The following is a 14,163-nucleotide window of genomic DNA, read 5'->3' on the forward strand; positions in this document are numbered from 1 at the left end:
GTGCACCTCTGCAACCTGGTGAGACCCATAGATTGACCCATAGATTGACCCATAGATTGACCCATAGAGGCCCATAGAGACCATAGAGTGACCATAGAGACCATAGAGTGACCCATAGAGACCCATAGAGTGAGCCATAGAGACACATCGTGCACCTCTGCAACCTGGTGAGACCCATGGATTGACCCATAGCGACCCATAGATTGACCCATAGAGACACATAGAGACCCATAGATACCCATAGTGCCCCATAGGTATCCCATAGATACCTATAGTGCCCCATAGAGACCCATAGAGACCATAGAGACCCATAGAGACCCACAGAGACCCATAGAGACCCATAGAGACCATAGAGACCCATAGAGACCCATAGAGACCCATAGCCGCCCCATAAGTGCCCCTCATCACCCCCATTTCCACCCCCAATATCTCCCCATTCCCACCCCATATCCGCCCCATATTCACCCCACACCTCCCCCAGACCCTGCCCCATAGGTGCCCCACACCCTGCCCCATAGCTGCCCCATAAGTGCCCCACATCACCCCCATTTCCACCCCACATATCTCCCCATTCCCACCCCATATCGACCCCATTTCTCCCCCATATTCACCCCACATCTTCCCCATTGTCTGCCCCATAGCTGCCCCACATCCCGCCCCATAAGTGCCCCATATCGACCCCATTTCCACCCCAAATCTCCCCCTATTTCCACCCCATATCAACCCCATTTCTCCCCCACATCCTCCCCATTGTCTGCCCCATAGCTGCCCCACATCCTGCCCCATAGCTGCCCCATAAGTGCCGCACATCACCCCCATTTCCACCCCCAATATCTCCCCATTCCCACCCCATATCCACCCCATATTCACCCCACACCTCCCCCAGACCCCACTCCACACTCTGCCCCATAGCTGCCCCATAGCTGCCCCATAAGTGCCCCATATCACCCCCATTTGCACCCCATATCAACCCCATTTCTCCCCCACATTCACCCCACATCTTCCCCATTGTTTTGCCCCACATCCTGCCCCATAGCTGCCCACATCTGGCCCCATAAGTGCCCCATATCGACCCCATTTCCACCTCACGTATCCCCCCATTCCCACCCCATATCCACCCCATATTCACCCCACACCTCCCCAGACCCTGCCCCACAAGTACCCCACACCCTGCCCCATAGCTGCCCCATAAGTGCCCCACATCACCCCCATTTCCACCCCTAATATCTCCCCATTCCCACCCCATATTCACCCCACACCTTCCCGAACTGCACCCCACACTCTGCCCCATAGCTACCCCATAGCTGCCCCATAGCTGCCCCATAAGTGCCCCATGTCACCCCCATTTGCACCCCATATCAACCCCATTTCTCCCCCATATTCACCCTGCATCTTCCCCATTGTCTGCCCCATAGCTGCCCCACATCCTGCCCCATAGCTGCCCCACAAGTGCCCCATATCAACCCCATTTTCACCCCATTTCCACCCATATCAACCCCAAACCTCCCCCAGACCTTCCCCCACACCCACCCCACATCCTGCCCCACATCCTGCCCCATAGCTGCCCCATAAGTGCCCCACATCACCCCCATTTCCACCCCCAATATCTCCCCATTCCCACCCCATATCCACCCCATATTCACCCCACACCTCCCCCAGACCCCGCCCCACATCCTGCCCCACACCTGCCCCACATCTGCCCCACATCTCCCCACTGCAGGTGCGCCCGTTCACGCTGGGGCAGCTGCAGGAGCTGCTCGGCCGCACCGGGCGGCTGCGCCGCGACGAGTTCTGGATCGACCGCATCAAGTCCCATTGTTACGCCACCGTATGTGGGGAGATGTGGGGCAGATGTGGGGCAGGGGTGGGGGAGGGTCTGGGGGAGGTGTGGGGTGAATATGGGGTGGGAATGGGGAGATATTGGGGTTGGAAATGGGGGTGATGTGGGGCACTTATGGGGCAGCTATGGGGCAGCTATGGGGCGGGTGTGGGGCAGGGGGTGGAGGAGGGGTCTGGGGAGGTGTGGGGTGAATATGGGGTCGATATGGGGTGGGAATGGGGAGTATTGGGGGTGGAAATGGGGGTGATGTGGGCACTTATGGGCAGCTATGGGGCGGGTGTGGGGTGGTGTGTGGGGTGAATATAGGGAGAAATGGGGTTGATATGGGGTGGGAATCGGGGAGATATGTGGGGTGGAAATCGGGGGTGATATGGGGCACTTGTGGGGCAGCTATGGGGCAGGATGTGGGGTGGTGTGTGGCGGTCGAATATGGGGGAGAAATGGGGTTGATATGGGGTGGGAATGGGGAGATCTGTGGGGTGGAAATGGGGTGATGTGAGGCACTTATGGGGCAGCTATGGGGCAGGGTGTGGGGTACTTATGGGGCAGGGTGTGGGGGAGGTGTGGGGTGAATATGGGGTGGGAATGGGGGATATGTGGGGTGGAAATGGGGGTGATATGGGGCACTTATGGGGCAGCTCTGGGCAGCTATGGGGCAGCATGTGGGGTACTTATGGGGCAGGGTGTGGGGGAGGTGTGGGGTGAATATGGGGTGGGAATGGGGAGATATGTGGGGTGGAAATGGGGGTGATATGGGGGCACTTGTGGGGCAGCTATGGGGCAGGATGTGGGGCAGACAATGGGGAAGATGTGGGGGAGAAATGGGGTTGATATGGGGTGGGAATGGGGAGATATGTGGGGTGGAATTGGGGGTGATGTGAGGCACTTATGGGGCAGCTATGGGGCAGGGTGTGGGGTACTTATGGGGCAGGGTGTGGGGGAGGTGTGGGGTGAATATGGGGTGGAATGGGGGGATATGTGGGGTGGAAATGGGGGTGATATGGGGCACTTATGGGGCAGCTCTGGGGCAGCTATGGGGCAGCATGTGGGGTACTTATGGGGCAGGGTGTGGGGGAGGGTGTGGGGTGAATATGGGTGGGAATGGGGAGATATGTGGGGTGGAAATGGGGTGATATGGGGCACTTGTGGGCAGCTATGGGGCAGATGTGGGGCAGACAATGGGGAAGATGTGGGGGAGAAATGGGGTTGATATGGGGTGGGAATGGGGAGATATGTGGGGTGGAAATGGGGGGTGATGTGGGGCACTTATGGGGCATCTATGGGGCAGGGGTTGGGGTACTTATGGGGCGGGGTCTGGGGGAGGTGTGGGGTGAATATGGGGTGGATATGGGGTGGGAATGGGAGATATTGGGGGTGGAAATGGGGGTGATATGGGGCACTTGTGGGGCGGGATGTGGGGCAGCTATGGGGCAGATGTGGGTTACTGTGGGTCACTCTGGGTCCCTATGGGTCAGTCGATGGGTCACTGTGGGTTAATCTATGGGTCTCTATGGGTCTTTATGGGTCCGTATGGGTCAATCTATGGGTCACTGTGGGTCTCTATGGGTCATTATGGGTCACTATGGTCAATCTATGGGTCAATATGGGTCAATATGGGTCACTGTGGGTCAATCTATGGGTCTCTATGGGTCCCTATGGGTCAATAGGGGTCAATATATGGGTCTTTATGGGTCAGTCTATGGGTCACTGTGGGTCAATCTATGGGTCCCTATGGGTCATTATGGGTCAATATATGGGTCTGTATGGGTCAATATAGGTCAATCTATGCGTCACTGTGGGTCAATATGGGTCAATATATGGGTCTGTATGGGTCAATCTATGGGTCACTGTGGGTCTCTATGGGTCACTATGGGTCATTATGGGTTACTATGTGGGTCTCTATGGGTCGCTGTGGGTCATTATGGGTCTCTATGGGTCACTATGGGTCACTATGGGTCCCTATGGGTTCCTATGGGTCAATATGGGTCAATCTATGGGGTCACTATAGGTCAATCTATGGGTCACTATGTCTCAACCTATTGCTCCCTATGGCTCCCTATGTCTCTCTATGGGTCAACCTCTGAGTCCCTATGGGTCACCCCTATGTATCCCCGCTATGGGGCAGCGCTATGGGTCTCACCCCACATCTCTGCCCCCCAAGTACGAGTCTGTGGAGGAGGCCGTGGCCACGCGCAACGCGCTCCATGGGGTCAAATGGCCCCAGAGCAACCCAAGGTGCTGGCGGCCGATTTCGCCACCCAGGACGAGGTGTGGGGCGATCTATGGGGCAGGCTATGGGGCAGGGGGCGGGGCCTGCGGGGGCACGGGCTCTGGGGGGTTACATGGGTTTCTATGGGCTCTATGGGTCTCTATGGGCTCTATGGGTCTCTATGGGTCTCTATGGGCTCTATGGGTCTCTATGGGTTTCTATGGGTCTCTATGGTCTCTATGGTCTCTATGGGTCTCTATGGTCTCTATGGGTCTCTATGGGTCTCTATGGGTCTCTATGGGTCTCTATGGGTCCCTATGGGTCTCTATGATCTCTATGGGGTCTCTATGGTCTCTATGGGTCTCTATGGTCTTTATGGGTCTCTATGGGTCTCTATGGGTCTCTATGCGTCTCTATGGGTCTCTATGGGTCTATGGGTCTCTATGGGTCTCTATGGTCTCTATGGGTCTCTATGGGTCTCTTATGGGTCTCTATGGTTCTCTATGGGTCTCTATGGTCCCTATGGGTCTCTATGGGTCCCAATGGGTCTCTATGGTCTCTATGGGTCTCTGTGGGTCCCTATGGGTCTCTATGGGTCCCAATGGGTCTCTATGGGTCCCAATGGTTCCCAATGTGTCCCCCATCACCCCTCCCCCTCTCCCCCCAGCTCAACCTCCACCGTGGCCTCCCCCCCTCCTCCCTCCCCCTCTGGAAGCCCCGCCCCCTCCCTTAGGCCCCGCCCCCTCCTCCTCGTCCCTGGGGGGCGGGGGCGTGTCCCCCGGAAGCTCCGCCCCCCGGGGGGCGGGGCAGTGGGCGGAGCGCGAGCGGGAGCAGGAGCGGCAGGGAACGGGCGCGGGGGGAGCGCGAGTGGGACCGGGACAAGGCCCCGCCCCTTCCGGCCGCCGGCCCCGCCCCCTCCTCCCGCCGCAGCCCCGCCCCCTCCCGCGCGGCACCGCCCCCCCCCGCCCCGGCCCATCAGCCAATCAAGAGCATGCCCGGAGGAGACAGGGGGCGGGCAACCGGGAGGGGCGGCCCGACAAGAAAGGTGATTGCTGGGGGCTGGGGGGGCGGGGCTTGAAGGGGGGGGGGGTCCCAATGGGTCTCTATGGGTTCCAATGGGTCCCAATGGGGGAATGAATGGGGGTCTATATGGGGAATATGGGGGGGAAAGGGGCGGGGCTTAGGGGGGCGGGGCTTAAAGGGGGCGGGGCTTAAAGGGGGGTGGGGTTTCTATGGGTCTCTATGGGTCCCAATGGGTCGTCTATGGGTCCCAATGGGTCCCAATGGGGGTCTATATGATGGTCTGTATGGGGCTCTATATGGGGAATGGGGGGGGAAAGGGGCGTGGCTTGAAGGGGGCGGGGCTTATAGGGGGCGGGGCTTGAAAGGGGGGCGTGGCCAGAGCGGGAGGGGGGGTCCCAATGGGTCTCTATGGGTCCCAATGGGTCTCAATGGGTCCCAATGGGGGGATGAATGGGAGTCTATATGGGGAATGAAGGGGGAGAAGTGGGCGTGGCTTGAATGGGGCGGGGCTTAAAGGGGGCGGGGCTTGAATGGGGGGGGGTTCTCTATGGGTCCCAATGGGTCTCTATGGGTCCCAATGGTTCCCAATGGGTCTCTATGGGTCCCAATGGGGGTCTATATGGGGGGGGTATATGGGGAATAGGGGGGAAAAGGGGGCGTGGCTTGAATGGGGGGGCGTGGTTTGAATGGGGAGGGGCTTAAAGGGGCGGGGCTTGAATGGGGGGGGGTCTCTATGGGGTCCCAGTGGGTCTCTATGGGTCCCCAATGGGTCCTCAATGGGTCCCAATGGGGGGGATGAATGGGGGTCTATATGGGGAATAGGGGGGGAAGGGGGCGGGGCTTATAGGGGGCGGGGCTTATATGGGGCGGGGCTTGAAGGGGCGTGGCCAATGGGGGCGTGGCCAGAGCGTGGGGGGGTTTCTAAGGTCATGAATGGGGGGTTATGAATGGGGGTTAATGGTGGAAAAGGGGGCGGGGGCTTAGGGAAAGGGGGCGTGGCCACGTGTTCCCATAGGGTTCAATGGGCCATAGGGATGAATGGGGGGGCGGGGGTTAGGGGGGGAGTGGGCGGGGTTTGGGGTCAATGGGCGGGGTTTAGAGGGGGAGGGGGCGGGGCTTAGGGGGAGGGGGCGGGGCTAAGGGCTCGTCCAATCACAGAGAAGCCCCCCGAGGAGCCCCCGGCCAAGCTTATTGGACGATCTGTTCCGCAAGACCAAGGCGGCGCCGTGCATCTATTGGCTGCCGCTGACCGACACGCAGGTGGGCGGGGGCCAAAGCGCTATGGGGCGCTATGGGGCGCTATGCGGCGCTATGGGTCTCTATGGGTCTCTATTGGGTCTCTATGGGTCTCTATGGTCTCTATGGTCTCTATGGGTTCCTCTATGGGTCTCTATGGGTCTCTATTGGTCTCTATGGTCTCTATGGGTCTCTATGGGTCTCTATGGTCTCTATGGGTCTCTATGGGTCTCTATGGTCTCTATGGGTCTCTATGGGTCTCTATGGGTCTCTATGGTCTCTATGGGTCTCTATGGGTCTCTATGGGTCTCTATGGGTCTCTATGGTCTCTATGGTCCTCTATGGGGCTCTATGGGTCTCTATGGTCTCTATGGGTCACTATGGGTTCCTATGGGTCTCTATGGGTCCCATGGTCCTCTATGGGTCTCTATGGGTCCCTATGGTTCCCTTGGGTCCCTATGGGTCTCTAGGGGTCCCTATGGTTCTCTATGGGTCCCAATGGGTCTCTATGGGTCCCTATGGGTCCCCGTGGGTCCCTATGGGGTCTCTCTATGGGTCAACCCGTGGGTCAGTTCATCCAGAAACAGGCGGAACGCGCCGCCCGGGCGCGGGAACGCGAGCGGCGCCGCAAGGAACAGGAAGAGGCGGAGCTTCGCCAGCGAGGGGGCGGAGCCTCCGCCAACCCCGCCCCCTCCACCCCCCAACCCCCCCGCGACAAGCGAGGGGGCGGAGCCCCCCCCTCGACAAGCCCCGCCCCCCACCACCCCCCCATCCTCCCCCCCCCCCCCTCCTCCCACCGGCGGGAACGGCGCAGCCGCAGCCCCCCCCTCCGCGACCGGGGGGGGCGGCGTTGACCACGCCCCCTTTTCCACCCCCAAAACCCCTTGATTTCACCCCAAAATCCTCCCCTCCCCCCCCCCCTCCAATTTTGGCGCCAATCGAGCGCTTTAACAAGGATTTTAAGCCCCTCGAGTGCTTTCGCTGCGCTGATTGGCTGAGACGCGCGTCAATCATCCCCTTCGCCCGCCCATCCGCGCCGCGCCCCCCCCCCCCCGCTCCCTTTCCTTACACCTGATTGGCCAGCGCGCTTTGCCCATATAAGGCGCCGCCGCGGCGTGGGCGCCCCGCCCCCTCCGCATTCCTATTGGCTGAAGCGGCGCCGCGCTCTGATTGGCCAGCGCGGTTGCGCCTCAGCGGCAGCGCCTGGGGGGGGGGAGTGGGAGGGGAGACACCGCCCCCGCGCCTTCCTATTGGCTGAAGCGTGGCGGCGCCGCGCTCTGATTGGTCCGCTCGCTTTCCCCGCCTCGGCGGCGCCTTTTTCGCTTCTCCGGCCGTTTTTAGGGCGAATTTCAGGAGCTTCGGGTCAATTGGAAGCGACCGGGGATGATTTTGAGGGGAATTCGCGGCGTTCGAGCCACATTTGACGGCTTTTTGGGGCTTTTTGTTGCTTTGCGGGGGGTTTAGCGACATCCTGAGCGCGGCGGGGCGGTGGCAGCGCTCTGATTGGCTGAGCCGCGCGTCACTCACCCCCTTTCCCCGCCCCCCGGCGCGCTTGATGCGTGGGGGGTGCGCAACGCCTTTCCCCGCCCTCTCCGCCTTCCTATTGGCCGCAGCGGCGCGGCGCCGCCTTCCCATTGGCCCGCGCGCCCGTCCCTCAGCGCCTCAGCGCAGGGGCGGGTCGCGCCGCCCCCCCCCTCCCTCCCATTGGCTGGCGCGCCGAACCGCCGCGCCCCTATTGGCCCGCGCGCATGTCCCTCAGCGCTGCAACGCGGGGGCGGGCCGCGCCGACCCCCCCCCACTCCTATTGGCCGCCGCCGCGCGGCGCCGCCTTCCCATTGGCCGGCGCGCCCGTCCCTCAGCCCCTCAGCGCGGCGGGCGGGCCGCGCCGCCCCCCCCTCCCATTGGCCGCCGCGCTGATCCCCCGCGCTCCTATTGGCCAGCGCGCCTGTCCCTCACCCCACCGCGCTCTCCCATTGGCTGCCGCTTTCCCCTCACGCCATTTCCACCATGGCCGAAGCCGCCGCGCTTCTCCGCGCTCTCTCCGAGCAAGTAAGTGCCCCCAACCCCCTAAAAACCAATTAAAAGCGCTTTAAATGTGTCGATTAACCATTAAACCCCTCGTAGGTCTCAGTGGTGGCGGCGCACGGGCGGGAAACGCTTCGGAAGGTGCGAAGCGGCCGCTTGGAAACACGTAAAGTGAGGCGAAGGGGCACTCCTGGGTCCCCCGGGGTACTCCTGGGTCCCTCAGGGGTACTCCCTGGGTCCCCTGTCGGTGTCGCAGGGGCTGGCGGTGCTGGAATTGCGGGCTCAGGGGCTCCTGCAGTACCTGGGGGACGTGGCGCTGCTGCTGGGCCGCAAAATGGCGGGAAAGGCGCTGGGGCGGGGCCGAGGAGCGCGGGAGGCTGCTGGAGAGCGCGCGTGGTGAGGGGCGGGGGCCACGGGGGGCGGGGCCACGGGGGGGGCGGGGCCACGGGGGGGGCGCCGGGAGGGGGGAGGATAGGGGGGTGGCCAAGGGAAAGGGGAGGGGGCGTGGCTAAGGGAAGGGGGCGTGGCCACGTGGGGGGGGATAAGGGGGGTGGGGGGGTGGCCAATGGGGTTGATTGGGGGGTGGTGGGGGGGAGTGGCCAATGGGGACAGAGGGGGCGTGGCCAAGGGGGTGGTGGGGGGGTGTGACCAATGGGTACTGAGGGGGCGTGGCCAATGGGGGTAGAGGGGGGCGTGGGCAATGGAGACTGAGGGGGCGTGGCCAATGGGGGTAGAGGGGGGCGTGGGCAATGGGGGTGGTTGGGGAGGTGGGCAAGGGGGGGGACTGGGGGGGGCGTGGCCAAGGGAGAGAGGGGGGCGTGGTTAAGGAGGGGTGGTTGGGGGGGGTGCTGGGGGTGTGGCCAATGGGGGTGGTTGGTGGGGTGGCCAATGGGGGTAGTGGGGGGCGTGGCCAAGTGGGGTGGTTGAGGGAGGTGGGCAGTGGGGGGGGGTGGAGGGGGCGTGGCCAAGAGAGGGGGCGGGGGCCACGGGGGTGGTTGGGGGGGTGGCCAAGGGGGGTCTCTATGGGTCTCTATGGGTCTCTATGGGTCTCTATGGTCTCTATGGTCTTTATGGTCTCTATGGGTCTCTATGGGTCTCTATGGGTCTCTATGGTCTCTATGGGTCTCTATGGGTCTCTATGGGTCTCTATGGTCTCTATGGGTCTCTATGGGTCTCTATGGTCTCTATGGTCTCTATGGTCTCTATGGGTCTCTATGGTCTCTATGGGTCCCTATGGGTCTCTATGGGTCTCTATGGGTCTCTATGGTCTCTATGGTCTCTATGGGTCCCTATGGGTCCCTATGGGTCTCCATGGGTCTCCATGGTTCCTATTGGTCCAGGTGCTGGAGAAGCTCCGCCCCCTGGAGCGCCGGCTCCGTTACCACATTGAGAAGCTGCTGCGGGCGGCGGCCACAGGGGGGAGGGGGTGAGTCCCGGACGCCTGGGTCCCTTGGGGCACTCCTGGGTCCCCCCCGAACTCCTGGGTCCCTTGGGGCACTCCTGGGTCCCCCCCGAACTCCTGGGTCCCGTGGGGCACTCCTGGGTCCCTCTTGGGGATGATTGACAGCTGTCTGTCACTTTGCAGACGCCAACGACCCCCTTGAGCTTCCGGCCCCGCCCCACGGACATGGCGGCCACACAGGTGAACTTGGGGGGGCCCGGACGCCTGGGTCCCTTGGGGCACTCCTGGGTCCCTATTTGGGGTCCATTGGGGCACTCCTGGGTCCCTCTTGGACACTCCTGGGTCCCTATTTGGGTCCCTTGGGGCATTCCTGGGTCCCTCCCGAACTCCTGGGTCCCTATTTGGGTCCCTTGGGGCACTCCTGGGTCCCCTATTTGGGTCCATTGGGGCACTCCTGGGTCCCTTGGGGCACTCCTGGGTCCCTCTCCCGAACTCTGGGTCCCCTATTTGGGTCCATTGGGGCACTCCTGGGTCCCTTGGGGCACTCCTGGGTCCCTTGTCTCCCATTGGTGCGTGAGGTTTGATTGACAGCTCCCCCTCGGCCAATAGGAGGAGGAGGAGGAGGCGGCGCCAGCGAAGCCCCCGGGGTTGGGGGGCGGGAAACGTTACGTCCCCCCCGATTGGTCCCCGTGACCCACGGTGAGTGGGGCCCGGACGCCTGGGTCCCTTGGGGCACTCCTGGGTCCCTCTCGAACTCCTGAGTCCCCTATTTGGGTCCATTGGGGCACTCCTGGGTCCCTCCCGAACTCCTGGGTCCCTTGGGGTATTCCTGGGTCCCTCCTGACCTCCACCCCATATCTCTGCCCCATAGATTCTATGGGGCAGCCCCCCAAGTGGCTGCGGTTCCGTTGGGCACTCCTGGGTCCCATGGGGGCACTCCTGGGTCCCTCCCGAACTCCTGGGTCCCTCCTGACCCCCACCCCATATCTCTGCCCCATAGATTCTATGGGGCAGCCCCCCAAGCGGCTGCGGTTCCGTTGGGCACTCCTGGGTCCCTTGGGGCACTCCTGGGTCCCTCCCGAACTCCTGGGGTCCCTCCTGACCCCCACCCCCATATCTCTGCCCCATAGATTCTATGGGGCAGCCCCCCAAGCGGCTGCGGCTCCGTGGGGCACTCCTGGGTCCCTTGGGGCACTCCTGGGTCCCTCCCGAACTCATGGGTCCCTCCCGAACTCCTGGGTCCCCTCCTGACCCCACCCCCATATCTCTGCCCCCCATAGATTCTATGGGGCAGCCCCCCAAGTGGCTGCGGTTCCATGGGGCACTCCTGGGTCCCCTCCCGAACTCCTGGGTCCCCTTGGGGTATTCCTGGGTCCCCTCCCAAACTCCTGGGTCCCTCCCCCCCCCACCCCCACTATCTGTGCCCCATAGATTCTATGGGGCAGCCCCCCAAGCGGCTGCGGCTCCGTGGGGCACTCCTGGGTCCCCTGGGGCACTCCTGGGTCCCTCCCGAACTCCTGGGTCCCTCCTGACCCCTACCCCATATCTCTGCCCCATAGATTCTATGGGGCAGCCCCCCAAGCGGCTGCGGCTCCGTGGGGCGCTGAGCTCGGCCCTGATCCGCGACCTACAAGTGGAGTTGGGGGAGGGGGCCCGAGGAGCAGCCGGGGGGGCGGGGCCCGCCCCTCCCCCGCCCTGACCCACAGGTCACTTGGGGGGCGCTATGGGGCGCTATGGGGCAGCTATGGGGCGGTTATGGGGTGCTATGGGGGGTGGGGAAGGGGGGTTGGGGGGGGTCTTTAGGGCACTTGGGGGGCGCTATGGGGCCACTTATGGGGCACTATGGGGCGGTTATGGGGCGCTATGGGGCACTTATGGGTCATTGGGAGGCACTTATGGGTCAGTTGGGGTCACTGGGGGCACTTATAGGACTCTATGGGGTCACTATGGGGTCTCTATGGGTCACTATGGGGTCTCTATGGGTCACTATGGGGTCACTTATGAGGCTCTATGAGGTCACTTATGGGTCTCTATGGGACACCTATGGGTCACTGGGGGTCACTTATGGGTCACTGGGTTACTTATGGGTCTCTATGGGTCACTATGGGGCACTTATGGGTCTCTATGGGTCACTATGGGTCACTTTATAGGTCACTGGGGTCACTTATGGGTCTCTATGGGGCACTTATGGGGCACTTATGGGTCTCTATGGGGTCACTTATGGGTCACTGGGGTCAATTTATGGGTGTCTATGGGTCACTATGGGTCACTTACGGGTCTCTATGGGTCACTATGAGGCACTTATGGGGTCACTGGGGGTCACTTATGGGTCTCTATGGGTCACTATGGGGCCACTTATGAGTCACTGGGGTCAATTGTGGGCCTCTATGGGTCACTTATGGGTCACTATGGGGTCCCTATGGGTCCCTATGGGTCCTGTGGGTCACTATGGGGTCTCTATGGGTCACTGTGGGTCACTATGGGGTCTCTATGGGTCACTATGGGGCCACTTATGGGTCTCTATGGGTCACTTATGGGTCTCTATGGGTCACTTATGGGGCACTTATGGGTCACTTATAGGTCACTGGGGTCACTTATGGGTCTCTATGGGGTCACTTATGGGTCACTGGGGGCACTTATGGGTCTCTATGGGACACTTATGGGTCACTGGGGGTCACTTATGGGTCTCTATGGGTCACTGGGGTCACTTACGGGTCACTTGTGGGTCACTTATGGGTCACTGGGGTCACTTGTGGGTCACTTGTGGGTCACTTGTGGGTCTCTATGGGTCTCTATGGGTCACTTATGGGGTCTCTATGGGTCACTATGGGGTCTCTATGGGTCTCTATGGGTCACTCTGGGGTCACTTATGGGTCTCTATGGCCTCTATGGGTCTCTATGGGTCCCTATGGGGTGTCTATAGGTCTCTGTGGGTCACTATGGGGTCTCTATGGGTCTCTATGGGGCCACTTATGGGTCCCGGACGCCTGGGTCCTCAGGACCCGCCTGGAGGAGTCGCTGCTGCTGCGCTTGGGGCGGGGCCGGAAGGGGCGGGACCGGAAGGGGCGGAGCCTCGAGGGGCGGGACCTCCACACCATCACCCACTTCGGTGACATCAGCGCCCTCCTGGATCCGACCAATCAGGTGAGAGATCCCCCAGAGGAGGGGGCGGGGCCTCCGGGACCCCCCTCTAACCCCGCCCCTTTCTGGCCACGCCCACAGGAAGCTCCGCCCCCCAAGAGGAAGAAGATCAAGAAGCCCAAGCGGGGGAGGGGTGAGTGGCCCGGACGCCTGGGTCCCTTTTTGGGGCACTCCTGGGTCCCTTTTGGGGCACTCCTGGGTCCTTTTGGGGCACTCTTGGGTCCCTTTTGGAGTCACCCGGATGCCTGGGTCCCTTTTTGGGGCACTCCTGGGTCCCTTTTGGGGCACTCCTGGGTCCCTTTTGGGGCACTCCTGGGTCCCTGTGCATTAACAATGGGGATCAATGGGGCACTCCTGGGTCCTTTTGGGGCACTCCTGGGTCCCTTTTCGGGGTCACCCGGATGCCTGGGTCCCTTTTGGGGCACTCCTGGGTCCTTTTGGGGCACTCCAGGGTCCCTTTGGGGCACTCCTGGGTCCCTGTGCATTAACAATGGGGATCAATGGGGCACTCCTGGGTCCCTTGGGGGTCACCCGGACGCCTGGGTCCCTCGGGGGCGTGGCCGTGACCTTTGACCCCTCCCCCCAGGTTTCCGGCGTCGGCGCCGCTGACGATTTTTGGGCCGAAATTCCCCGATTTTGGGCAAATCCGGAGACGCTGTTTTTGGGGCCCCAAATTGGGCCCTTTTTGATCCCCCAATAAACGACTTGAGTTGGTCTGGGGCACTCCTGGGTCCCTTGGGGCACTCCTGGGTCCCTCCCTGCACTACTGAGCCCATTGGGGCACTCCTGGGTCCCTGTGCATTAACAATGTGGATCTATGGGGCACTCCTGGGTCCCTCTGGTGTGTCTTTGGGGTCCCTTTGGGGCACTCCTGGGTCCCTAAGTGTCAACTATAGGGATCTATGGGGCACTCCTGGGTCCCTTGGGGCACTCCTGGGTCCCTAAGTGGCAACTATAGGGATCTATGGGGCACTCCTGGGTCCCATTTGGGGCACTCCTGGGTCCCTCTGGGGCACTCCTGGGTCCCTAAATGTCAACTATAGGGATCTATGGGGCACTCCTGGGTCCCTCTGGTGTATCTTTGGGGTCCTTTGGGGCACTCCTGGGTCCCCCCCGAACTCCTGGGTCCCCTATTTGGGTCCATTGGGGCACTCCTGGGTCCTTAAGTGGCAACTATGAGGATCTATGGGGCACTCCTGGGTCCCTAATCATTAACAATGGGGCTCAATGGGGCACTCCTGGGTCCCTCGGGGCACTCCTGGGTCCCTCCCCCATTCCCTAATCACC

At 61.9% G+C, this 14,163-nt stretch overlaps 2 protein-coding genes across 2 annotated transcripts in view; both read left to right on the top strand.

The window, feature by feature from the left end:
• The window catches only part of LOC308051216 (uncharacterized protein), a 54,648-nt gene extending 47,452 nt beyond the window's left edge, over positions 1-7,196 (top strand). Inside the window, 8 exon segments of the mRNA XM_080361569.1 lie at positions 1,721-1,828; positions 4,002-4,074; positions 4,077-4,127; positions 4,717-4,889; positions 4,891-5,107; positions 6,231-6,259; positions 6,261-6,332; positions 6,881-7,196. Coding sequence (XP_080217695.1) covers positions 1,721-1,828; positions 4,002-4,074; positions 4,077-4,127; positions 4,717-4,889; positions 4,891-5,107; positions 6,231-6,259; positions 6,261-6,332; positions 6,881-7,162 — 1,005 coding nt within the window. The 3' untranslated portion in view covers positions 7,163-7,196.
• Positions 7,197-8,270: 1,074 nt separating this feature from the next.
• NGDN (neuroguidin) lies at positions 8,271-13,590 on the top strand. The gene is made up of 9 exons (XM_080361591.1): positions 8,271-8,357; positions 8,433-8,537; positions 9,674-9,757; positions 9,918-9,975; positions 10,345-10,434; positions 11,295-11,441; positions 12,735-12,879; positions 12,958-13,009; positions 13,463-13,590. The coding sequence occupies exons 1-6, from the start codon at positions 8,316-8,318 to the stop codon at positions 11,432-11,434; spliced, it is 519 nt and encodes a 172-aa protein (XP_080217717.1). The 5' UTR covers positions 8,271-8,315; the 3' UTR covers positions 11,435-11,441; positions 12,735-12,879; positions 12,958-13,009; positions 13,463-13,590.
• The last annotated feature ends 573 nt before the right edge of the window (positions 13,591-14,163 follow it).

The sequence above is a fragment of the Nesoenas mayeri genome, assembly GCF_963082525.1.
Source record: "Nesoenas mayeri genome assembly, chromosome: 34".
Classification (NCBI taxonomy): domain Eukaryota; kingdom Metazoa; phylum Chordata; class Aves; order Columbiformes; family Columbidae; genus Nesoenas; species Nesoenas mayeri.